At 44.0% G+C, this 26,388-nt stretch overlaps 1 protein-coding gene across 3 annotated transcripts in view; it reads left to right on the top strand.

Annotated features, from left to right (window-relative positions):
- The window catches only part of LOC144944021 (mitogen-activated protein kinase kinase kinase 13-like), a 129,986-nt gene that overhangs the window by 80,789 nt on the left and 22,809 nt on the right, over positions 1–26,388 (top strand). For all 3 annotated transcript variants that reach the window (XM_078872036.1, XM_078872016.1, XM_078872026.1), the window contains 3 exons: positions 944–1,127; positions 10,819–11,010; positions 17,032–17,190. In XM_078872036.1, the coding sequence (XP_078728162.1) occupies positions 944–1,127; positions 10,819–11,010; positions 17,032–17,190 (535 nt within the window). The remainder of the gene's footprint in view (positions 1–943; positions 1,128–10,818; positions 11,011–17,031; positions 17,191–26,388) is intronic.

Consider the following 26,388-nt stretch of genomic DNA (forward strand, 5'->3'; position numbering starts at 1 on the left):
TTGCATACTCTACAGACATATATTGTACTTCTGAATGTCTGCGTGACAAGGCATGCCTTGCTATCACTGATACAGATATTTGCCTTGAAATTACGGCAGTAATTTTTACTGATAATCTAAATGCTGCAGTAATTTTGTATGCATAACACGAATACATGAATACCTCCCCGTAATAAAAAAAAAAATACGAAAGTAGCGAAAATACTGATGTATATTTTCTCCCCGGCTTAGGCCACGTTAGTAGTTTTTTGCCAAAATTATTTTTTATAACTTAAAACTAACCTTTACAAAAAAGTGAGTTTGTCTAATAAACACCATTGTCAACAGGAAGGTGACCAGTCTAGGCATGTGTCATTAAGCACTCATACAAACAATGCTTAAGGGATTGCATCGAAAGTGGTTTATAAATACAAAAGCTTACAATGCATTAACACCTTTTCCTGAAAGGGATATGGCAGCTGTAAAGTGTTAGAAACCTGCGTTGATGCATTCACAGCAGAGGTGTTGTATCACTTCATTTGTTATTCATCACCACTTCTAGCTTTTGTCCGTGCCATGGCATTTGTGATGCCATCACATGAAGGAAATGGTGACAATGACAACGATGATGATCACGGTAGTGATGATGATGGTGATGATGACAATGATATTGATGGTGATGATTCTGATGATGGTGGTGAGGCTGAAGATAAAATTGATGACAATGATTATGACGGTGATGAGGATAATGATAACGATGGTGATGATGCCAATGATGTTGATGATTATGATGATGACGATGATATTGATGGTGATGACGATGATACTGTTGATGGTGGTGATGCTGAAGATTAAGTTGATGCCAATGATGATGACGGTGACGAGGTTGATGTTAATGATGATGCCGATGTTGATGACGCTGACGACGACGCTGACGTTGATGGTGGTGCTCCACGGTGCGCAGACGCGTGGGAGGTTCCCTTTGAGGAGATCTCGGAGCTGCAGTGGCTGGGCAGCGGCGCGCAGGGCGCCGTCTTCCTCGGCAAGTTCCACGGGGAGGACGTGGCCATCAAGAAGGTGCGCGAGCAGAAAGAAACCGACATCAAGCACCTGCGCAAGCTCAAGCACCCCACCATCATCGCCTTCAAGTGAGGGGCGGCTCCGCTCGGTGCACTCGCACTCACGGCAGCGCTGCTCGCTCACGACGACGACGACGCGCAAACACGGAGCACCCGCACGCATCAAATTGTCATGCAACTTCTTCTTGGTTCTTTCGGTAAAGTCACGTAGAAGGGAAATAATAAAGTAATAAAAATAAAACATAAAATAAAAATTCTCACGACGTTTCGGCCACAACAAGCGTCCGTCATCAGGTGGGACAACCACAGCAAGAAACAATTGCTGAAGTGGGCAAAAGGGCTGCTGTGACAAGAGGCTATATAGGTAAGAGAGGGGGAAAGGAGCCAGGGAGGAGAGATAGAGAGGGGGGTGTGGGTAGGGGGAGTGGAGCGTTGCTAGAGGAATTAGGAAAAGGGCGGGGGGGGAGAAGTGAGCGGGGCTGGGAGTGGGAGGCTGATGAGAGGGGGGAGTAGCCAATCTTTTAACTCTTGTCGAGTCAACGGAGTGGTAACTATACACGCAGGTAAAAGCGCAGCCCTGCAAAGTCTTGCTCAACGCCACTGCTGGTGGAAGGTCCTCCACTAGACGGAGCTCTAGACAGCCCCACTTTAGATGCTATTTTGGCATGTGCTTCCACGCTGGCTAAACTTCTTGGAAGAGGTGGCAGTACTCACACTTTACCCCACCCCACACGATCTGCCAGTTAAACGACCCATTCTATATTGGTGGGTGGACAGAAGCAGCGGGGACGATGATGTTGATGGTGCCGCCGCGCCGGATTGTGCAGCTCGCTAACGCCACGGCAGCATACAGAATTCACAGACAAATAACCTCGAGTATAAGGCACGACAGGATATATGAATAAGATGTAAGGTATTCAGAGGTGAAAGATATTCACGCCTCGTGGAATCGTGGGGAAAGCACAAAGCAGTACGTGCTGATATTGCAAATAATGCCAGAGCGTTAACACAATCTCCGTGCAGTGGCTTGAATAGGTCACCTATTTAAGAACCTTCACGTGATAATATTTTGTGGCGGTGAATAATCTGTGGCGACCATATGCTGCCTTCACACCCACCCACTCAAAGCTGGCAAGCCACAATAAAGTAATAAAATAATGAACGCACTTTGTGCGCATTTCATGGTTGTTATTTTAATCACGTTCTTTGTTTGTTTTTATTTGCTCCTCGTGATATTTGTTCAGATCTTTTGTTTGGAAAGAGCAACTCTGTCTAGGTCACAAATAACACGAATGCTATGACATTATTGTAAGTCATTTTTTCCCCCGAAAGTATTTTATTAACAAGACAATGCAGGTCCACAACACAAAGGATATGAAAGAAGGTTGACACCAGCCCAACACACATTACGGATCACGGAGCAATGGAAACCTGTCTAAACAGCACGTTATATTATTTATTTTAAAATAAATATTTCGAGAATAAAGGAGGCGTTTTATGGTGGCAAAATATAATAACGTCCACGATGTAACAGCGTGCATGGCCGTGGCACGGCGACAATCATAGCATAAAGTCAGACCAGGGACACATACACCGCAACATAACAACGCATGTTGAGGAATACGCCTGGTGGTCGGCACTGCCGGATTAAGCTAGTGTGGGGCCTGTAGCATATGTTATAAAGGGGCCCTAAATAAAATAAAAACACGGAAATATTAAAACACAATTTTTTTTACTTGCTTAGTGAAGTAATTGTATTTTTTCATTTGCTATGCAGCCAGATAATACGACAATTCGCTAACCTTAAACACCCAGTCGTGCATAAAAGTTGAAGGCAGTATAGTACTATAGTAATAGAGCAAGTGCAGAATCACTGAACCGGAATTGATAGCTTGAAAGTGCGGGGCCCGTAGCATATGTAGCTACTTTTGCTACTAGGATAATCCAGCACTGGGTGGTGTCCTCGTTATCACACCACTCCCTATTACAATTTTCCCTCGTTGTATTGCACACTTAAAATATTATCACTGGGCGGCAGGGTGGCGCCGTGGTGACACTTGCGCCTCGCAGCAGGACGTGTTCTGGGTTTGATTCCTGACTCGGGTGCCCTTCTGTGTGGAGTTTGTATAATCCGCTCGTCTTCTGCTGCGTGGGTTTCCTCCCATAGCTAAATTAAAAAAAAACGTGCAACGGAACTCGTTTTGGTCAAACATTGCAGTGTTGGAAAATTACAGTCCATGAAAATTATTCAATTAGACACATCACCCCCCTACTGCGAAAACTTGGCAGGACCCTCTCCTGATATAGTCTCGGGTAAACAATCATAGTGATACAATATAATAATGTATTTTGCAAGAGGTCTCCAATACGACAAAGCAACCATGAAAGACACATTCAAGCAATAATCTGTACCTACCTACCTAGAAGGTCCGCATTCCAAAAGAGGTTAAGTGCACGTGCACGACACTACCCAGCTGTTCCTCCTCCTCCTCATACGTCCCATGTTGCGAGCGAGGCCTGTCTGGGGCCCGCGTGGTGAATGACACTGGGAGGTAACTCGGCCTGCGCTGGGAGTGCCGCACTATAGCGCAACCCAGCCCCGGGGACCTGACTCAGCTCATTCTCCCCATCTCCATCTCCTCCTGTTCACCCCCCCTCAAAGTCCGCCTCATCACGATGCCTCCTTTCCGTCGTCCATTAGTGCACTCCCCTGGGAAGAAGGGGTGGGGTGGCGGGGGGTTTGCTTTATGCCAACTCCTCACAAATGTTGAACCAGAGATTTGTGCCTTGCCCCCTTACGCACCAGTCAATACCGTAGCGCTCCCTGCCGCTATCGGATACTGTGCGAGGAAAGGAGGGTTCAACTCTTAACCCTATTCCCGTTCCGAGACGTCTGCATTTTTCAGGGTGTGGGTGTCCCGTTCACCACTGAATTTTATTTCGAGAGTCATTAGGGCCATTGTTTATAAAGACATTGCACTCATTGCAAAGAACTGCAGCCACATGACCGCACTCTACGATGGCTTGCACGAAACTGTGCCACACGCCCTCCCTCATGGCATTGTGGGAGCCTCGGTACCAATAAAAAAAGATCTATTTTTAGTTTTTCTTCCAGTTTTGTTTTGACGACGTATGCCTATGCTTAAACGTACGTCATCGGAACGGGAAAGGATTAAGTGGGCTAGTGGAGAACACCCCCCCCCCCCTCTGTCTGTAAAAGTTCGGGGTTTTTTGACGTTGCAATTTCTGTGTACGTATGTTGAACTTCTTTCGTACCATACGTAGCCAACCGTGCTAATTGAAGGTGCGAAATTTGATTATTTCAAGACAAACGAAAGCATCTTTATGAAAAATGAATAGGCATTACCCGTCCCTGCACGAATAGAGGTGCGGCGAATATGTTCAAAGACCAAATAGACACATATTGCAAGGCATCACGTTAACCACACAATGCTCGTGGTAAAACATGCACACAAACGTTTGTCTCTGCACCAGTGTCATACCAGAGAACAATGCGAACAGGACAAGGACAATGCAAACAAGCGTGCTTTGATAATAATGTATGCATTGTCCTTGAAAATCATTGGCCTATAACAGACCTACAGCCTCCTCCTTTATGGTCTTGTCTCACCACCAGTATTAGACCAGAGAACGCCAAAAGGTGAACAGCACAAAGACGAGACAAATGTCGAAGCATGAGTAGCTTGGGTTGAGCAGTTATGTCTGTGGGACCCTTTTGAACATCTTAACACATCTTTACGATTGTCGAGAAATGTAAAAAAAATGTTTTTTCTCATTATCTTAATACCGGCAAAAAAGTGTCCCCATAGATTTCAGTTCAGTTTATTCTTGAAGTACCCAGTGAGCTAACAAGGTTTTAGGTCGGATTTCATCAATAAAAACCCCACATGGTTTCCGTGACAGACGTAACACATCAGAGAAAAATAAATGAATAATCCAAATGAATCAATAAAAAGGTAATACATAATTTGTTTCAAATATAAAATGTTTCTTTTGAAAGTTTTTGCCAATTAAGTAATCGAAAAAGTGCAAGATTAGGAATAAAAATTGGCAGTGGTAAAACACATCGTTTCCCAAGAAACATTACATTTAAATCTCCAATTTAAAAAATATATAAAATAGAGAGAAAGCTTCCTTATTGCCAGATTATGTTGAAACAAAGCCCAGCAGCAGCATTATTATAAAACCGCGGAGTCGGCAAAAACATAATATGCCTAAGAAATCTGATACACGAGCTGTAATGCAATACTTTATTTAAACGTAAAAAAAAGATTTGTGTTTATTCAAAGATTCTGCATTGCCAATTTATGTTTTAGTAGCATGTCCTATTGTGTTAATTGTAAAATAAGTTAATATGGATTGGCATAATTTGTTGTAATATACGATACATATACTTATCCACCAAATTTTTTATATTTCGTCTTAAAAACAAAGTACAGTATAGTTTACCTCATGGACACATGCCCACTCTCTCCACTCAGTCGCAAATTCACTCATGAATCATCGCAGGCAGTTCAATGCTATTTTGACTAGCCAAATAAAAGAGCCTTAATATTCATTATAGAGTACAGTATGCCATTAAGGTAACACTAGTAACCCGTAGTTATATGTGACATGTGATAAGTAACTACATGTGACATGTAACTACATCGAACAATGACGGCCACTGCATCGCACACTTTAAAAATTCGCTTCTGCGGCCGTCTGGAACGCTCTGTCCTTTCGATATTAGGAAGCCACTGGAGCTACGTATTTTAAATTCTACATTGAATACGAATTTCTATAGAACAGATTTTTGTGTTTAGTTTCTTGTCCTTAGCCCCACACCGCCGATTAGCACGGTTGGCTACGTACGGTGCGAAAGAATTTCAACATGCACACGTAACTTTAGAATGACGGTCAAGACACGTAACAAAGTTGCCTTACCTCGCTCATTATGCCACAGGACCTATGGCAATTTCCACTAAATAACAGACTGTAGTATATTCCTGTAGAGTACTGGGCGGCTGTAGGAATTGGATTGTCAACTCCGGTCATCCTCGCAATGGCTTTTGCCGAGCCATTGAACAAAGGGGCTCGCAGACATTATAGAGGTCGAAACAATGCAAATGCGGACGTGCGTCATTGTTTTGTGAGATCATTTGGGTTTATTTACTCTATATCTTTGATATTTTATATCTTGTTTCTTAACTCTTTCTGCCGTGTCTGTCTGCTGGCCAAGTCACCCTTGAAAAGGTGCCATACAGCTCAATGGGCAATTTACTCGGATAATAAACTTCTGATTCTGAAACTGCATCGCACGCTTTCAAAAGCGTTTCTGCGGCACTTTTGGAACGCCATTCCTTCCGATATTATTAAGCCACTTGAGCTGTGCACTTTTAAATCTAGATTGCAAACTTATTTCTTGAGAATTGCTTTTTGTGTGTAGTTTGTTACCCTTCTGCCCGCACTTACGATTCATATTCTTGGCTCCGTACGGTGCAAAAGAAGTTCAATGTACATGCATGTGAACAGTGAGGGGCATGCTGACCATTAGGCGTGTGGTTCTCAAATCAGGGTCAATGGCGACTTCCAGGTGGGAGAGATATGGATTAATGGAGAGCGACCAGCACTTTTCTCACTCCCCAGAGAAACTCACCGCTGGCCGGTCAGAGGGGTCTCTTGGAATTCAGGGGAGCAATTATGGGGGGGTATGTTGGCAGCGTTATGCGACGCGTAGGGGCCCAGTCAGCCACAAGGGGGGCCCCGAAACAACAGATAAACGAGTACAAAAATGTTAAGAAAAATAATTCAAATACAAACATTCATTCAAAAAGGTACCTGCAGTCTACCATGGACCAAGCCTGATTAATGCATCTGGCTATCGTATGCACAGAGCAGCATGAAGTTGCATGATCCATCCCCTTTGAGGAAATCCGAGATCGATGGGCCGGCATGAAAATTGTGGGTATTATACCTTTAAATACTTTCTATTAATACTATTACTATTAGACTGTCTTCCTCTAAACCCAATACACAGTGCAACTTATATTTATAGTTATAGCCTACATATTATTGTATACGGTTTAAAAACAACCCGTAGCAATTTCAGGCAAAGTGAGTCGGGGAAAAAGGAAGGGGGCCCACAGTCGTATCTTGCATACCCCCGTTGAAATGGGTCGTTGCACCCCTGCTGGAAGTCAACACAGCCAATTTAGCACCAGCGGCTGCACAAAAAACAAGACTGTGGTGCGCACCAGTGTTCCGCTAACTCTGGAGGGTTGCGGATCATCGACATTCGTGGAAATTCCCAAACGCGCTGGACGGCAGTGCAGCAAGTGGTTTGAGGACCAAGTGTTTGCGGCGCTTTCATTGTTGTAACAATTTTTTTCATGGTTTTGCCTTAAAACGCAAAACACTTGTTATTGCAATGGGCACAAATGCTCCAATGCAAGACCCTCCCGAGAAGATCACCGAGACTCAGTGATAATTAATCCGAGGAGGGAGAGAAGCACACACAGCGGCCCTCTTGTGGGGTGTCCTGAAAGCCCGCAGGTTGAGTGCCCCTGCACTGTCCCTGACCGAATTGAGCCTTGATTCGCTGGGCAAAAGAGCAGCCCGTGTTTGCACGGCCCGTTATAATCAACACCGAAGAATGTTCACCGCCTCGCTGTTAAGAGGTGGGCTGACGGGACAGAAAGTGTGCCAGCGACATCGTTTCTCTTAAACGTCGTGCGGTACGGTGATTGCGTAATGGCTGGGTGTGATTAATGAGTCCTTTGAAAAAAAATCCCAAACCCCTGCCACGTCTTTTCGTCCCCTCATCTTTCGCCGTCAACTCCTTTTTCCATCTCTCCTTCGTGTGCCCCCCGTTCGCAATTAATCATTTAATATGCTTCCCTATTCGTTTGCCTTCATCACCTCTGAATAAATGCACAAATGAATGAACAAGCGTCACACTTTATATAGCAAGGTGTAAGTGCTAGGAGACAAAGTATGGCCCTGGAATTGAGAATCGAGTAGAGCGCAGGTTTCCACGGTGGCGAGATGTTAACAACCTCGCCTGGTATACAGGAGGTTATGGGTTCGATCCCGACCCTGACGCCTGCTGTATATTTGGAGTTTGCGGGTCCTCCAGTTTTTCTCTCCACATTTAGATACGCATTTAGAGTATTTGGCTGCTATACATTTCCACGTGATAAGCCACTTGATTGGGCTATCATTTGTGGCCAGGACGCTTCTAAAAAAGAGCTCTATAGCTCAGTGGGCCTTACGTGGTAAACTAAATAATAGTTTTCATAGTTTTAGTTTCGTTTTTTGGAATAGCATAACAAGGATGTGAGATTTCCACCACTGGCTCAGATCGACCAATGGAGATGAGTGTTACCCCCATTACTCATTTAACGTGGGGAACACACGTCGTCTTGATTTCCAGAAGGTGTAAAAAGTTGCAAAACGAATGTTGAAAATATTGAACAGAAAAGTGTAAAAAATAAAACCGTGTAAAAATACAATTGGAGGTGAGCATGTGGCTCAGGGGTCAGATGGCTGAGCCTGTACGGCTGAGATGCTGAGCTCGTGTCTGGGCAGATGCCACCTGTGATTTAAAAGGGTGCATCAGTATCGTTTGTTCATGGACTCAGCCTGGTCACCACGAACTGCACACAAGAAATACACCGTTAGATTCGTGTTTTCTCACTTAATTTGGCCAAAAATTCCAGCTCTGAAAATTATTTATAATTCGTTCACATGCGACGAACACTCTCTACAGGGGCAAACAGATAAACAGGCTGGTGTTTGAAGTGGTTTTGAGGTGGAGTGGTTCTTCGATATCATCTTCCAAGGTCGTTCTCTTGACACAGGCTGGTGCGCTGCTCACTCCAAGTGTCCCAAATAGAAATCTCTTAATTCTCATTACATAGCATCAATATCAAAATTGGTATCAAATTTAGTCGAAAAAATATCCAATTACAAAATATAATTCATGGCATGAAGTTGGGTAATTCAGTTCAGTAATTTCATTAATTAAATTGAAAAGATAATTGAAACAAATTTGAAGGCAATTAAAAAAGCCTGGATAATATAACTAAACCAGGATGCAAGCGATTGCAAAGATGCGAAGCAGAAAGGATGAATAATGATTAATAGCCTATCGAAAATGCCGCATTGAGACACTGATCTCTTAAGCCCGTTATTGTTACGTAAGACCACAGTGACATTGGACCCTACAGTTGCCTTTCACTTCGTCCCGTCAGCCTCCCCCTTCCCCCTGCTCATCCTTCTATCACCTCGCTACCCTGAAGTCCACTGTGTGCACGGAGGGGTTCCCATTTGGTTTGTAACATCACGTTGCTGCCAGTGGGCTTTTTGCCTTGCCGCTACCTGCTTTGCCCCTGCTGCAGCTTTCCTGGGACAATAATGCACGTGTACCCTTTCCAGGAGGCTATTAAACGTGTTGCTGTATTAACACTCGCCTTGTGGCAGCCACGTCAGGTTTTGAAGGTTACACGTCAGCCAGCACATTTGATGGAAGAGGGTTGCCAATGACTCCTTTTCATGATAAGGTTTTTTTTTTAACTAAAGGTTATTTAGGAAGTGGCTGCCTCAGCAGACAATTTAATATCGGCCCGAATTAATGTTCTGCCACGTTCTCCGCGTATTATTTGTCATTTTGTGCTTGTTTATTTTGTTTCGCTAGCTTTAGCACACGCTGAATTAATGAGGCTTGCAGAGCTGAAACTGCACCAATGTATTCTACCGCACAGACAAATTTACAGCTTCAGATATACTGCAGGGACATCCTTTATAAGGTTGCATGAGAGTGCCTGGTTGTATTTCCTGTTCGAAGCCTCGCACGGTGGACTGCAGTGAGGTCACCTGGGTCACACATCTTAATGCGCAGGCGATGTAATGGAGATCTCTGCAAAGTCAGAGGCATTGAACATTTTAAAGCCTGACCTAAAATGTTAAGATGTTGCATTTGCAATGTCAGATGATTGATGCGTACAATATGTTAAAATTACGTATACAGTATACGATAATATATACATTTACCAATGGTTACTGTTGAAGGCCTTTTGACCAAAGTATTACGCTTGCAGTAAATGATCAGTGCTGCTGTTATTGTCACAACTTCACTTTCATCCGAAACCTTGCGATTCTGGCTCTCGGCGGCATCATGGCGATGAACACACTTTCTTCCTGTCCTCAAAGAGAGAGCGGGGCACCCACCTCCTAGTGTCAGTGGCTCCCGGATATACCGTACGATGTGTTGCCTTGCACAGCCGTTGGGTCACCAACATGAATCGATCAACACAAGTACTCCATTTCATCACGCATGGTTGTCCGGATTTGAACCTAGGTTATCAATGGTGATCTGAGCCACCCGGTCATCAATCGATCATGAAAATCGTCACCTTTACCATCTCATCGTGTGTTGAGCCGTTTGTTTCATTTTCGTGATTTTCCTTAACATAAATGTTGGATCAACCTAACGATGGGGCTGGTGATACACGAGTTTTATTGGGAATATGCATGTGCGTGAGGTCGTCTCAGCCTAAAATGAGTACCTGATGCAGTGTATAAACATCGCCACTCGGGAGACAAAGGCGGCCAGTTAAGTTGCTGGCCACCCACCTCCTCGTGCGCCGTGCCAGCCTTCATAAGTGCTACTCGCTAACAGCACTTGCCCCAACAATTCGGTAAAGGTGACATGGGGGAATCTTTCTCTGTCTCCGTTTTATGTGCGTTTTCCACACAGGGGGGTGTGCACCCAGGCTCCCTGCTACTGCATCATCATGGAGTACTGCGCACAGGGCCAGCTGTACGAGGTGCTCCGCGCTGGGCGTAAGATCACCCCGGAGCTCCTCTACCGGTGGACCACGGGGATCGCGAGCGGCATGAACTACCTGCACCTGCACAAGATCATTCACCGGGACCTGAAGTCACCCAAGTGAGTGCTCTCAGCGAGACATCTCTGAGCTGGCCAGCACAGAGCCAGCAGCTCTTTTGTATGCAGGCTTGTAGCGAGGTAATGTCCGTCACGTAATTATCTCTTACGATGGGCCTCTCTCTCACCCACCATCCAGCGTCATGCCCCCCTCCCCCCAAACCCCTTTGTGGTAAATTGGCAAGGCATGACAATAAAGTCAGCACAGTCTTAGCAAAGTTACAATTATGTCAGTCGCTTAAACAGGCTATAATGTATCGGCTCTTATTAACCTCTTCAAAGCCTTTGGGCCATAAAACTTCTCAGGCAGGTCCCCAAAGCAGCTGGGCCCCATAAAAATCCGTCACGCTTTTCTTCTCCTTCCTTTCAGTGGCAGGATGGCACTCTGCTTGAATTTCGCAACGGCAAATTACATTCGCAGACTCCACCGTTTGTCACATGTTGCCAATGTGAAATACGTCACGTTGGCAACACGTGACAATCGTGGGGGGTGGTTTTGGTGGTGTGCCTTGTGAGTCCCCGTGGTGCATACATTGTCAGGAGCCATAAAAGTGGATCCACATTTAGAAACGTGCATTGGGATTATGAAGATTATTGTGGTGCTATGAATATCCAAATGATGGGCTACTTCAGTTGAACTATCATTTGCAATAGCCACGTCGCTTCTGGAAATATGTTCATACATTAGTGGGCGTTGCCTGGTATGATGGGGATGCTTTTGTTTAATGTGTATGTGTGATTTTTTTTCCCTCTCTTGTTTGTTTGGACGACTATCGTGTTTGTGTATTGTTTGTTATTGTAACGTTCTTTCCCCATCTGTGAAAAAGAGCTTTATAGCTCATGGGATTCCTCCAGTACAAATAAACATTCTCGATTCTGGTATATTTGACCAATTCCATTGGCGAGTGTCTGGGCGTGTAGAAGGAAACTGTAGCACCTGAGGCGGGTAGCACTCCACGCTTGCACCGATATGATCCACCGCTGTCTCTACTGCCATCTCCAGGCCTCCCCACCACCACCTTTAATGTTTTAATAGCTGCCAATTGATTGTATTATTGAGCAGCCTATTGTTTGTGAAGGTGGCTGTATCACGCTAGCAGCCCAAGCTGTGATATAAGGATCCCGCCGTGGCTATTTTGTACTGATGTGCAATAAAACGTACTTCATGGCTATGGAATAAAAAAAAAAGCCCATACTTTCATGTGTTTTAAGGATGCTGGTTTTATTGATGGTCAGGCTACTGTGCAAGCGTATATCTTTCAGGGTAATTGGTATTGTTATTTTCTTACATCATCCAGTGACTTTACAGATATCTGAAATTTGGCCCCATAGTGTGAAGATCAATTCAGAGTGTAACATTGTTGCATTTTTTTTTCAAAATTTGTATATGTTTCCCCCCCCCCTGTTCGCAGTAAGCTAGAATAACAGGATGATTATATTTGGTGGGGGAGGGGTTGTTTTTGGGTGGTGAGTAAAATTATATTGGTAGCTGAAGGCCAAACTCATTTATCTGCGGCCGACTCACGCATTTCACTGCGATGTGCTGCATCCTCACATTCAGCGTAACATACGGTCAGCATGGTCCACCGTATAACAAGTCACAACGATGTAAAAAATGTATTCTAGGACACAGGTCACGTGCTCTTGCTGCAGCTCTGCACACGAGTCATGAATTGCCTACAGTTTAATCTTCGGCGGTGAATGTGAAAGTTTGAAGTTTCTGCATTGATTGCAGCACCACTTTAGGCTAGTTTAAACATGAAAATCTATATAATGTTGGATTGGTTCTCGGATTTTGACTATTTACTGTTAGCGGGATGCATTTCCATCTATAAATTTAAATTTGTCCTTGCCAGGCAGGATGGTGCAGGAAATCAAGCTATATATATACTGTATATATGCGTACACTATATTTATACTTGTGTGGGTGAAATAATTTATGTTCATATACATGCAAACAATTTCCAGAGAAAACGTGAACGATTTCCACTTTCAATTTAAAGCTTTCGTGACTGCAGGGATTCATCTTCTTGGTTATTTCGGTAAAGTCACGTAGAAGGAAAATAATAAAATAATAAAAATAAAACATAATAAAATAATTCTCACGACGTTTCGGCCACAACGCAAGCAGCCGTCTTCAGGTGGAGAACAGGTCTGTCAAGTAGACAGAGTCACATTCAGACTCTGTCTACAACGCAAGCAGCCGTCTTCAGGTGGAGAACAGGTCTGTCAAGTAGACAGAGTCACATTCAGACTCTGTCTACTTGACAGACCTGTTCTCCACCTGAAGACGGCTGCTTGCGTTGTGGCCGAAACGTCGTGAGAATTATTTTATTATGTTTTATTTTTATTATTTTATAATTTTCCTTCTACGTGACTTTACCGAAAGAACCAAGAAGATTTCCACTTTATTGCCGAAGTTTATGATTATGAAATATGCTGTTTCCAAAGTGCACAGGGAGCGATTTGCAAGCAACAAATCATAGGAACACATTGAGCACAAATGTTATGAGACCGGAGCGTTGACTGATAGCCTCTGACTTGGTGCTATTCCCTGTAAGCTGCTCTGCTCTTCAACGGCGCAGGACTCACAAGCACCACTGCAGGGCATGTGGCCATAGCTTGTGTCTGCTCTGAAGTGGACAGTGTAAGAACTATGTGTGATTTTGCCAATGAATGTGTCGGGGTGGTGCACTGGTAACACTCGTGCCTCGCAACTAGAAGGCCCTGGGTTCTATTCCCGATTTGGGGCGCCTCTCTGTGTAGATAAAATGGGGCCTTTTTTGCCAGCATCAAAATATGAAAGAATAAGAATAGGTTTTACCCTTTCTGTCAAAAAAACAGGTGTTCAAAGACGATGCATATATTATCAGAGCATGTTTGTTTGCATGTTCACAACAAGTATGCCTGGTGAATGCGAACTTGATTCCTTGCAAAACTTTATATTCGGTATTTGAACATCTTAACACCTGTTTAATTTCCAGAAAGGGTAAAACATCTTATTATCACTGTATGGAGTTTGTATGTTCTCATCCCCTGCCTTGCATCGGTTTCCTCTGGATTCCCTGGTCTCCAGAGCTCAAAAAATATAACATTTCATATAACTGATATTTACCAATATGCTGAATATTTACCCGCAAATTACTCAATTGGGATTAAACTCCGCTCCAAAAACTTGGCAGGACACTCGTAAAAAAGCGTATTAAGGCTGAGTGAGGCTTTCCTGGCTAAATTTCCTGACACTCTTCCTTGCCCTATGCTAATCTGAGCATTCTGCGGTCGAGGTTAGCTTTTCGCCAAAGCTACCCGTCATCTACTTTAATGAATAATATTGCTATGCTAATGCAATTTTCAGAACAGAACACGGCACAAATTCACAGTCGCAGTTTGGATTGTTCATTTAGAGAGGGCCTCTAAATACGCATCGATAATTTCCCGACAAAACGAGTCGGCGTTCCTCTGTATCGAGCATCCACGTTGCTGCCTGAGCTGATTCTTCCACGGTGTGCTCAGGACCTGTGAAGACGCCGTTTACAAATCCCAGCCACAAAATTAGCTGCAGGCAAAAAAAACTCCACAGTTTGGCACGAAGCAAATGGCATTCAGATTGTTAAGCAATGTCTGAGTTTACGTGGCGGTCGTTTTAGTATACGCGCATCGATTAGATAATTGCAAAGCTTTGGCGATTGATGCTTTGCTGATGAGCAGAAGGACATTGCCCAGGGACATGGGGCCACCCCTAGAGTCGACGAGCGGCTCTTATTGCCGTCTGCCCAGTCATGAATCTTCACTCTCCTGATGGAGCTGCAGCCGTGTGGAGGTGGGGAGGGATCGGGCGGACGTGGACTCGATGGCCGTGCGGGGCAGATGCTGTCGTGCCCAGCCAACGCCACAAGCCCAGCTGGGCGGAGTTGCGCTGTCAACGTATGCGCGTTTAAGGTTGTTTGTTGTTGTGGACAAAAGCAACGGCACCGCTGCCTGAGTACATTCTGTGGGCGGTGAAGAGTTTGGGATATTGAATGAGACGGAATGGGTTATTGTGACCTAATCTTCCACGCTCGCATTTTCTCTCCACCTATTCAGATTGTGCACATAGATGTGATCCAGAGCCAGGGGTAATGGACTGACTCAAGTTTAAACATTAATTATCGTAAATTTGTATTACACACTGGTCCAAGGTCTTCATAAAACCTTTCCGCGCTATAAGTCGCAGAGCAAGTCTGTGCAAAGAAGTTTTTGTAAGCTGCAATTGTATGCTTAGGAGCTGACTTGTCCTCACGTAGGCAGAGGTTTCTACTGTACTTTGTAATAGGGGTTATTTTTTGACACATTAGGAGACTTGGGATTGCTGCTGTTGGCCACCCAATGACATTTCCTCTCGTCACCGTGCAACATGTGCTCTGATTGGGCCTACGTAGTTAGCTGGTCTTGGCGCAGGCTGCTGTTTGCTGTCTGCAGACAACTGCCAAGTCTACTGCGGTCTCCTGTGATACACAGCTACACCCACAGAACACACGTCGAGATGCTTTCGCATCCTCGTGTTCTGCAGCTTTAAAAGCCAATGCGGCAGCGTGGCATCGTGGTAATATTCATGCCACATGGCAAGAAGGGCCTGGGTTCCGTACCCGACTCTGGTGCCTTTCTGTGTGGATTTTGTATGTTCTCTCCACCTCTTTCTGCATGTATAAGTGGTATTGGTCAAACACCCCAATGCTGAAAAATTACCGGCATATTACTCAATTTGGATTCCACACAGCAGCAGCAAAATCGCTCCGCTACTGCAAATACTTAGCAGGACCTTGAGACTCAGTGAGGCTCTCTTGGGTCAGCAAGGGTAGTAATAATAATAATAAATCACCTTCTTTGTGAATCCATAATTGTGCCAGTGCTGGCTCAATCCCCTGCCGTAGAATATTAGGCCTTTGTGCCACCATGCACTCTGGTAATATTTACCTTGTTGTGTATGATTCCTGGCGTTGTTACCTGGATGTTTCTGTTATGAAGTAAAATAGTAAAATGTTGTATATGTACATATACATATTGTTTCAAACTTCAGATCAAAAGCTTTGGTAACAAAAGGTCACTTTTCAAGAAGTCATACATTTAACATTTTTACGATTATTTTAGGAATGTCATATGGCTCTTAGTCAGTATCAACCAATGATATTTCAGGATATATTTATTTAAAATAAAATTAGGCTTATGAAAAAAAAATCACATGTTCTTGCACGATGTAAATTATGAATCCTTGCATGCTGTTATAAATACTGATGTAGAGTTTGAGTTGTATATTTGAGTTTCAGTACAAAGCACAATTAAGATGGACAATGCCAATGATATACTGGCACATTAATAAAAACACAAATTATGACTTGTTTCACATTGAATAGAATGGCACCACAAAGCCTCTTTGCTGCGCTTATACCATGGCCTGAAAGCTGAAATAAGTCTCAGGGAACACAGAGACTTGGTGTTTTAATGGCCCGTGAAGTCAGGGAATTGTTTTGTGAATCGTAGTGGAGCACAGCGGCTCGTGTTATTCTTTGTGGTCGATAAAAGCATTTGACATTTCAGTCACGAGGAACTATCATGCAAGCAAACGCGGTAGATTGCTTACGACCGGAAGTTTGATTTACGCGGGCAAGCGCAATATTTAAAGAGACTTTCCAAATTAAGAACGCCTCTGCTGTAAATGGATTTATGAAAAAATATGATACCGTGGGACATCATTTCCAAAAGCAGGCATTATGTGTCACACTAAATCTGAACATTATGGTACAACCAAATTGTGGGGTGGAGGGGGGGGCAATGTTGAAATGTAGTAAAATTTATGCGGTACTCCCTTTGCGATGGAGATGAATGACATCACTCTGGACTCTCACAAAATAACATTGATTGGATGATTGGTTGATTTATCCATACATTCAGGATTACACGTGCGGTTAGAGTAAAAAAAACAACCACCTGTGCTAACGACGCGCGTACAACCGGGTGTCGTGACTCTTGACTGTGTGCGCCTGGCAGCGTGCTCATCACACACGATGACCTGGTGAAGATCTCGGACTTTGGGACGTCCAAAGAGCTGATGGACAAAAGCACCAAGATGTCGTTTGCGGGAACTGTGGCCTGGATGGCTCCGGAGGTCATCCGCAATGAGCCGGTCTCTGAAAAGGTGGACATCTGGTGAGTTACTCCACCCACAGTGGGCTCCATGGATTTTGAATGCACACTTTGATGTTCACGGGAACTGATGTCGAATAATGACGATGACAATGTTTTAACAAAATGTATTGCTTTTCCCTTGAAATAGATGACTGTTGATGGATTACTATTATGGCTTGTAGGTAATCTTGCGATTACATTTGACATGTTTTATATTTTACAGGTTTAAAAGATTGCACGCATTAATTAGTCTACGTTATAACACAATGGCCATTTCAAGCACAAAGTCACTCGCTGATGGCCATGAGCTATTGTGATTGCCGTATGCGTAAAAGCAAGGAAGAATTTCCATTACTATATGGGTACATTAGAATCTACGTGAACAATCCATAGAGAAATCATTAAAAACACCACTTGCAAGGAGGTGATGGATGTGTAATTAGTCAAAGCCTGGACACAAAACGCCAGCACGTCACCTCTGTTGACACGTGTGTTCATCTCTCACTCATGAACAAACACAAATAAAATGCACGACTCAAATGTTTATTCCAGAAAAATTCCAGGATACGTTTCTCCAGTCGATACAGTTGCTGTCTTAACAAGAAATGTGACATTTGCCAAGATATTGGCAATGCAATGTTTCAGTTACCTGGAATGGGCACGTTTGTGTGCTACATTCATCATCTTTACAGTCACTGTCAATTTTAATGTCTCATATTGAGTGAAGCGTTATTATTATTCAGGAATGTAAATACGATGATCATTCTGGCAGTTAGTTTGGCCTTTTCTTTAAGATGTGAATGTAATGCTATGTTAAACATTTCTTTGAATTCTAGCATATATTTCGAAATTTTGATACAAAAATAGGTATTTATTTCCAAAATATTGTTTTAATTTGAATTTCTGTGTCTTTTCCCCCTGTTATATTCATGCCTTTTTCAAGTTATCCGAAAAATAGATTTGTTTCCTCAGTGGGCTAAGATGTGTACTGGGTAACATCTGTACCATCGCAAAACGCCCATAACATACAGCTCTAACAGCTCATTGGGCCCTTCCTGCTGAGATACATAACATCGAAATCACCCTGTTAAATAAAGGTGGAGATCTAGAGATGGCTAAATGAAGAACAACAACACCAATTATTATATTTTCAATGTTGTATTGTTCGTGTCATGTACAGCCATTGCACTTTTAACAACGGACAGCACTTTTTAAACGTATGATGTTGTACAGAGCAGAGTTAGATTCACTTTGCATCATGGTATTTTTTTTGCAGCTGCTGTACTCACCAAAAGATACCGTCTTGTAGTGAAGCAAACATTTAAAGGGCATGTAACATACGTTGCAAAAGCAGATAATAATAATTTTGCAATTAAAGATGGTCTTGTGGCTCATGTCCTGACCGAGACACTAAGCCGCGAGTTCTAAGATCGTGGGATTGTGCCACGGGTCACCACTCGACACAAAGTGTTTCTGATGGGCAGAGAGCTTGATGTCCTCTGCCCACTCATCAGTGATTGAACAAAAAAGCCCCCGAAATCACATTGCTGTTTGCACTCGGGTGTACTCACTCATCCATGAGAACATGAGACACAGCATGTCCGAGCGCCTCCATCAGATTGCGACTCGCTGCTTTGTGACTTGTGTTCGCCTGCCCTCTTTGCCTGATTCCGCAGTCACTTCTCCGATGTAAGAGAGCAACGTGTGGGAGCACAATAGATACATCAATGGAACACAGCCTACAACATATCCTGTGTGATTGTGTCGCCGGCACTTTGTCCCCCATTTTGGGAAATCTGTACCAAGAGCATCTCTCTCCTTCATTTTGGCCGTTGGTTCTGTCACACGTCAAATATCACGAATGAAATAATTAGGTCAATCTCCCTTTTGATTTTATTCACTGTGGCCTGCTGTAAACTGAATGTCCTCTATTGTATTTCTAATTCATATGAATGTCAATACCAAGGTAGTTTTAACTTGTAAGTTAAAATGTTTTGTGAATGTGGTCTTAAAAAAAGAGATGTATTCCCTTAATCCATTAGAAGTACAGCACGTAGGTTAGGTTCCTGAAAAAGGCCATGCTAAGGCAAATACGGGGTTGGTGAAGTCTAGGGGACTAAGGGAAACAGGGGTTAGGGGAACCATGGTCGTGGTCACACTCAGCATAGCTTAACTAAGTTACCTGTTTATTAACTAAACACCGAATAAAATACAGTGCATTACACAATAGCATAATAAAACGTACATAAACATTATATGAACTTTACATAGGATAATAGGTTTCCCCCTTTTTTCTGGCAAAAAAAAGGGGAAACCCTATTCTCATATTTTGTTACTGGCAAAGGAGGTCCCATGGTGTAAATTTACATAGCTTTCATGTTAAGGGTAGAAGTCCATGATTATTACGATGACGATAACAATGAGATGATGGTGAAAGGGGTGGTTCGAAGGAGGGAGGGCCTTAGCCCACAACAAACGGAATTCAAATGTGCGGTTGCGATGCGACGCGCTGCAAGAATCACAACAAAGTGGACGGAGAGCTGATAAGCTGCGACGCAGCGCCACGATGGCGCTGTGGAGAACTGCGGCCCGGTGAAAATGTGTAACTGCGTGGTTGCAGACCGGTGCTTACCCGTGTATACTCAAAATTTCCAGCACCGCGGTTCGGTACATTGTTACACAGATAATAAACCGTGTGTAATATGAATTCCACGGTTGCCAAGTCAGCGGTTGGCGATAGATTGCTGCATCGATATATGATGTTTAATTGTCAAGCCAGAAAGTCTACAAGGTATGTGCGATTTATGTGTGGTCATTGTGATCTATCTTTGGTAATGTGTGAGGCTGTAAAAGCCTTGCAGAGACCAGGTACTGCAGAAGGAGGCCTTGAAATAATGTGTGCATTTGCCTGTGGCATACGCGACTTCTAGCTCTGGCAGAAGAGAATACAAACATGGATTTGACTGTCGGGATGGGTTTCACTGGATCTCACATTACACACTTAGATGTGATATTTTTTTCAACAGAGCAGTGTCTGTGGTGGAAATGTCAGTTTCTTGATAATATCATGGATGTGAGAACATAGGCAATATTAAAAATCCATTCTACGTTAACCATAGCAATTTTTATACCAAGCTTGTGCGCAGATGGATTCATAGATATTAAAATAGCTATTTTATCGAAAAAATAAGAAATGCATTATGCATACATGGGTCTCACGTTTGCGCCCAGTAACCAGTAAGTGGCTTTGTGACGGAGCCCCCGTTAACTGGATGGGATGATAATTAAGCTTTTGTAGCTATTTGTCCCAAATCCACTTTTATGCCATCTGCTCGAGGAGGGGCCAGACTAATGCAAATTCAGCCTCAGCAGGGTAAATCCCAGCAGCTGTGACCCAGGATTGTCACCCAGGGACTGCAGCTGAAATATCGCTGCCTGCCTGCGCTTGGGGCGCCACGGTGGCGAGATGTTAACTACCTCGCTTGGTATGCAGGATGCTGTGGATTCGATCTTCGACACCTGGTGTCTATATACTTAGAGTTTGCATATTCTCCCCGTGGATGCGTGGATGTTTCTCCGGGTCCTTCAGTTCCCCCCCCCTACATTTAGAATCAACATGTGTTTGGAGTATTTGGCTGCTATACATTTTGACGTGATAAGCCACTTTGTCGAGGTATCATTTGTGGCCAGGTCGCTTCTGAACAAGAGTGGGCCTAAATTGGTATGTGTTGGACTTAGTTTGGATATGGGCATTGGTGAGGTAGCTTACCAGCAGTTGTATTTACGGCGCAAAAACTATCGCTGGCGTACAGAGTGTTTGGTTTCTGGTGATGCGGCCATCACAAGTGAGTACAGTATTCTGTCGTTGTGCTGTCCGCGATTTTGGCTCTCCGCTAATCGCATCTGGAACTCGCGACTGGATCAAGAGAGCGAGAGACAGAGAGAGACAGAAAGTGATTAGATAAAGTGCTGAGAGAGAATGTGATGCGACAAAGTAATGAGATTAAGTTAATTTATAAATTACTATTTAATACGTTTATAATATTTTGTATTTACTTTGTTTAAAAAAATAGTTATGATAATTTGCATGCATTTAATAGCTTATTTATTTGAGGTAATTCATTAAAAGGTACGATCTCATCGGCCAATATCATTAACTGCAAAATTTGCTATTCACGACCATCTCCGGAACGTATCCCTCGTGAATAACGAGGAAATACTGTACAATTCTTTCTGGGGGCAAAGGCTCACCATTGAGCATGCAGCCCTTCCCAGCAGTGGTGTCAGCACGCTATAAATACGGTCACGTGATGCAACAGTCCAACTCGCTCCTGCACAGGAGCTCGTCTCATCGGTCATCCTCGCAGCAGCTTTTGTCTCGCCATCGAAACGAAGACGGTCACTGCATCGTGCGCTTTCAGATGCGCTTCTCCGGCCGTCTGGAACACTCTTATTTGCGATAGTTGGAAGCCACTGGAGCTATGCACTGTTAAATGTAGATTGAAAACCCATTTCTTTAGAACTGCTTTTTGTGTTTCATTTTTTGTTCTTCCCCCGCACCTCCGATTAGCACGGTTTGCCTCATGCAGTACGAAAGAAGTTCAACATACACCACATCTCCGTGCCGGTCGTACTCTTGGGTATTAGTTCACTCCTTTTGCTGCTATTCCATCACGAGTCTCAACCATCGGCGTTCATCCCTTCCATCACTGTGTGCGGCTGTCTCCGCTTACTTTATTTTCTCAAGAGCCCATCCAATGCCTCTTTGAAGAGTTGTTTCCCGTGATCCGTGTGCCCCGTTTCCCGTCTCCCTGTGACTCAGAGCGTGCACCTCCTTCCCTTGCCGTTTTTTTTTCCTTTCAAAGTTTTCAGCTTTAGCTTCATTTGTATTTGCCATGGTTAATGTCTTTTGATTCATGTCACAGCTGGTAATATGCACTGATTGATAAGTCTCTTCTTCAGGCACATTGATGCGCTGCTTTTCATTTGCCACGTTTCTCAAACGCCATCCATCCTGGATTTATTTACATCTCCACGTCATCATTTAGATTTGCGAAAGTGGCCAGTGATATCTGCACCATTCCTCCCCACCAACCGCCACCCTTCCTCTCTTCGCCAACCCACACTGACCATCGTGGTGAATTATGTTCAAACAACTCCCAAGTACCTGAAAAAGGGCCACTGTTATTATTACTATGTTATTATTACTAAAAGTGGCAATTGAAAGCTAGGTAAGGTGTTGGGAACTAAGCTCATCCACTTGATAATCTTAAATCAATCTTCCATAATTATCCATACAACCTCAATACGACCTTAATCATCGATTGGAAAAATGAAAAGTGACACCAGGCAGACTTTAATTGACCCTTATGGAGATTGAGATTTAGTTTTAATTACATCTGGATTATCGCAGCATGTGACGTTAGCCCCCAATGCTTAATATACAGCGAGTCATGCACATAAGCTCTGCGAAGTTTATCGTAGAAAAGCCAAAGCCATTCCACTGTATAATGGTATAGTTGGCTATTTAAAGACATCCACGAATGACTGTAAATGCTGCAATCTCTATGGAGCATACTAGAAACATCGTTTTTAATGCTTTGTTGGTTTTCAATAAGACGTTGGGATGTCAAGACCTCCATCGCAAGGCCATTTCTAAAGTCTTTTGTAAAATCACAGCGAATGCTGTTGCAGTTTAAACAAAATACGGTAAAAAAACAACACATCGTGGCATCAATATTTAAAACAAACTGAATCTCGTTAGCTTTCCCATGTTGAATGGGCATCGTTGTAGGAAGCTGGTGTGAGTCGGGTCTCTGTGCGTGCCTGGGGGGTGATACATCAGCGGCCTCCTCGTTACCAAGGTTACCACGAACGCGGTCTCCTTGACAACACGGATTGCCTGTGATGTGGGGCTGATTTGATCAGGCGCCATATCTGCATTTTGCACAAAGTCGGTGGGATTTTATTTATTTGAATGCAATTCCGGCTGCCACGCCTCGTTTGAAAATGTCATTTAAAAAAAAATTCTCAGGGATATTGGTAGTAAAAGTAACGCATGCCCACATTCATTGTCTTCACGTTCAGCCCAGCATTTTGTCCATTACTGTTACTGGGTCAGCTGCTCCATTTGTGAAAAGCAGTGGAGAGCATGAGGAGCAGGGACGTGCGGTCAGGGGAGGCAGGGAAGGCAGAGTCTCACCTGTCATACTCCAATGAAAATAGCTGTTACTAAAAGTAACAAAAAAAGAATAATCAAATGAAATAAATATTAAAATTTTTCCACTGATCTGTGTTATCAATGTCATTTATGTACGATTCCAATCATTTTTTTAGTCAAAATCGCCAAATTTGTCGAGCTCCGCTGCAAATACAGGAAGAAACGAGAGGTGAGGCAGCGACGAGCTCAGCCTCCCCTCTGATTGCGCAAACCCTCAGTAACTAGATGGAGCGCGGGCAATAAGCGCGTGCCTGTTACTATCTCAGTATTTCACCAATATAATATTTGTAAACCCCTTAATTTCATGTCCTCGCCTTCCATACTCCAGGTAACTTATTTCACGTATGTGTATAAATATATTTAGGCTCGCTGGTCTCGTCATGAAACTGCAATGAAAAAGCACCAGGGGAGGCAGCTATCACATCTGCCTCACTCAGTGAGGCCACGCCCCCCTCAGTGAGGCCACGCCCCCCTCAGTGTGTGAATCTGGCTTTGACACGAGCCAGTGCAAGCCAATGGTGAGGAGAGGTACAGCTGCAACGCCGTGACCTATTTCGCTCCTGCACACACGAGGCGACCTCGTCGCTCCAACTAGCCGGTCGTCACCCACTAATGCCCGTTCCATCCTTCGGCTGCCGTTCCATCACCAGCGTCGTCCATCGTATGTCACCCCCCCCCCATAAAGATGCGTCCTGTTTAACACGTGACACGGCTTTCGTGACCAATATCATCCATAAGAGGATTTATTTTACTAGATCGCGTAATAAATATATAAATGTGTCGTTAAAACCCGCCACCACCCGACACAGCCAACTAGTAAGGGTTGTCATGTAAACAGAACATGCCAATTCGTCACTAGTACAGCACACCGGTGTGTTGGAGAGCCTGCTCCAAGCCCAGTTATTTACTTTAACAGTCAATATGACGTTTCTAATTTCCATATTTTGCCCGATCCACCCGCTCGCCTTCGTGTCTCAGTGGAATTCCAAGCCCGCTTCTCTCCATGCTTATTTTTCCGCACTTTCTTTCGCATTTCGTTTCATTCTCCTTTGTCAATATCCCATGTTTATGATCCGTATCGGAATGGTTGAGTTTGTTGTCCTTCCCCCCGCACCTCCGATTTGCACGGTGCGAAAGAAGTTCCCCAAACATACATATGCTGCAGCAAATGGTGTGCAGTGATTGCCAATGTTTATAGAGCGTGGTACGTTGGCAGGTTGCTATCCATGATCAAATTCAGTTTCGCAAAAGCATTACTTTATCCGGCTCCGGTTGTCATCTTTACTTTTCATCGTTTTGAACCCTGTTCACTTACAATCGCTTCAGTCACCCTGTTCACTCCAGTCACACGTGATGAACATTACGTGCCACAAATTTATATTGACAACGGTGTGATACAAATACAGAATTTTTAGTTTTTCATATAACCAGGTGAGAGTCTTGTGAAATACACTAAAATCAAACATTTTGCACACCTCGATTTACCGAATATACATTTAAAGTACACGAAAGGAAAGGACTTTAAAATAACTTTGGTTGCATACACTGCATTACTCTTCGTACGGAAGTTGAACACCAACTGTGCCCGTGCCATGTTCATCGTGCAAGAGATGTCCACTGCTCGGTCCCCACGAACCGTGCCAGCCATACCGCAGCTGCTGCTCTGAAGGACATTTCTTCTGCGCATTTTCATTGAGCAAACAGCCATGGAAGCACTCACACAACATGTATATACTGCATGCAGGGCCGGATTAAGATTTTGTAGGCCCCCGGGGCTACAGGTACTGTGAGTTCCCCAGTAATTTTTTCAAAAGGAAAACAAAGTTAAAGAAACAATATTTTTTACAGCGCTCACAACAAATAAAATTCCGCATTCACAAATGAAATTACTTTTCACTTAATCTCTAGATGCCCTCCAGCTGGCAGAGGCCCCTGGGCTGCAGCCCCGAAAGCAAATGCCTTAATCCGGCCCTGGCTGCATGTTGAAGTTATTTTGCACCGTACGTAGGCCAAGCGTGCTAATCAGAAGTGCGGTGGAAGGAAACCCAATGAAACACAAACAGCAGTTCTGAAGACATACGTTTTCAATTCAGATATTAGTTTTCAACATGACACATTTTGTGTTACCCGACATCTTCCGAGATGTGTATAATATGCGTGCGTGGCCAGTGTGGGAAATGAGGCCAAATGCCCTCTCTAGAGTGGCTCTCGGGAGGGGCCATCCATTGAGTAGGTACACAAAAATCTGTCAAAACCTGACCCCTCTTCCCCTCCCTGTACGCAGACTATCTAACTCATTTGAAGGCCAATGTAGACAAATTATTATCGAGGCTTCACACTCCCCACCCGTTTCCTATGCGTACGTACATTGTCAGTAGACCCTCCCCATACGCAAGCGTACACATTTGGGTTACCACCCCCCTTCACCCCCTCCATGCGTACGTACTAAATGGATAGCCTCAGAGCTCCCTCTCATGGAGGCCCTTCTGCCAGCAGTGGTTGTGAGCAAGCAGTTGCAGGGCTGCACCTATCCCTCTACTTTTTCATGTTTTATGAGAAGTCAACGGTGCCAAGAGAACATTCAGGGGCACAAATTGCCTCTCCGCTTTCCACCGCCGCCTTCTGTGCCCCTCGGTGGCAGATTCACAGCCATCGTGACCCGATGCCGCCCACGGCTATTTGTGAACGTCTGTCCCCGTCACTCATTCCACCTTGCCACAGGTGGAACGGCAGAGTTGGGGCTGCCACCCTCTGAGAATCTGACATACAAAATACTGGGAAATAGCATGGAAAGATATATCTCCCAATACTGGAAAAGGGGAGCACTCCACGCCCATGTCTTGCGTGGTGTATTATAATTATTATTATACGGTTGATGAGAAGACTCTGAATGTCTCTGGGAATACTTACAGATTTCTCAAGACGGCCTCCTCAAAAAGAGCACTCGGGAAAAATAGGACAGGTGGCGCTCCTAGGCAGTGCAATCATCAGCGTCTTTG

Source organism: Lampetra fluviatilis, chromosome 2 (assembly GCF_964198595.1).
Source record: "Lampetra fluviatilis chromosome 2, kcLamFluv1.1, whole genome shotgun sequence".
NCBI lineage: Eukaryota > Metazoa > Chordata > Hyperoartia > Petromyzontiformes > Petromyzontidae > Lampetra > Lampetra fluviatilis.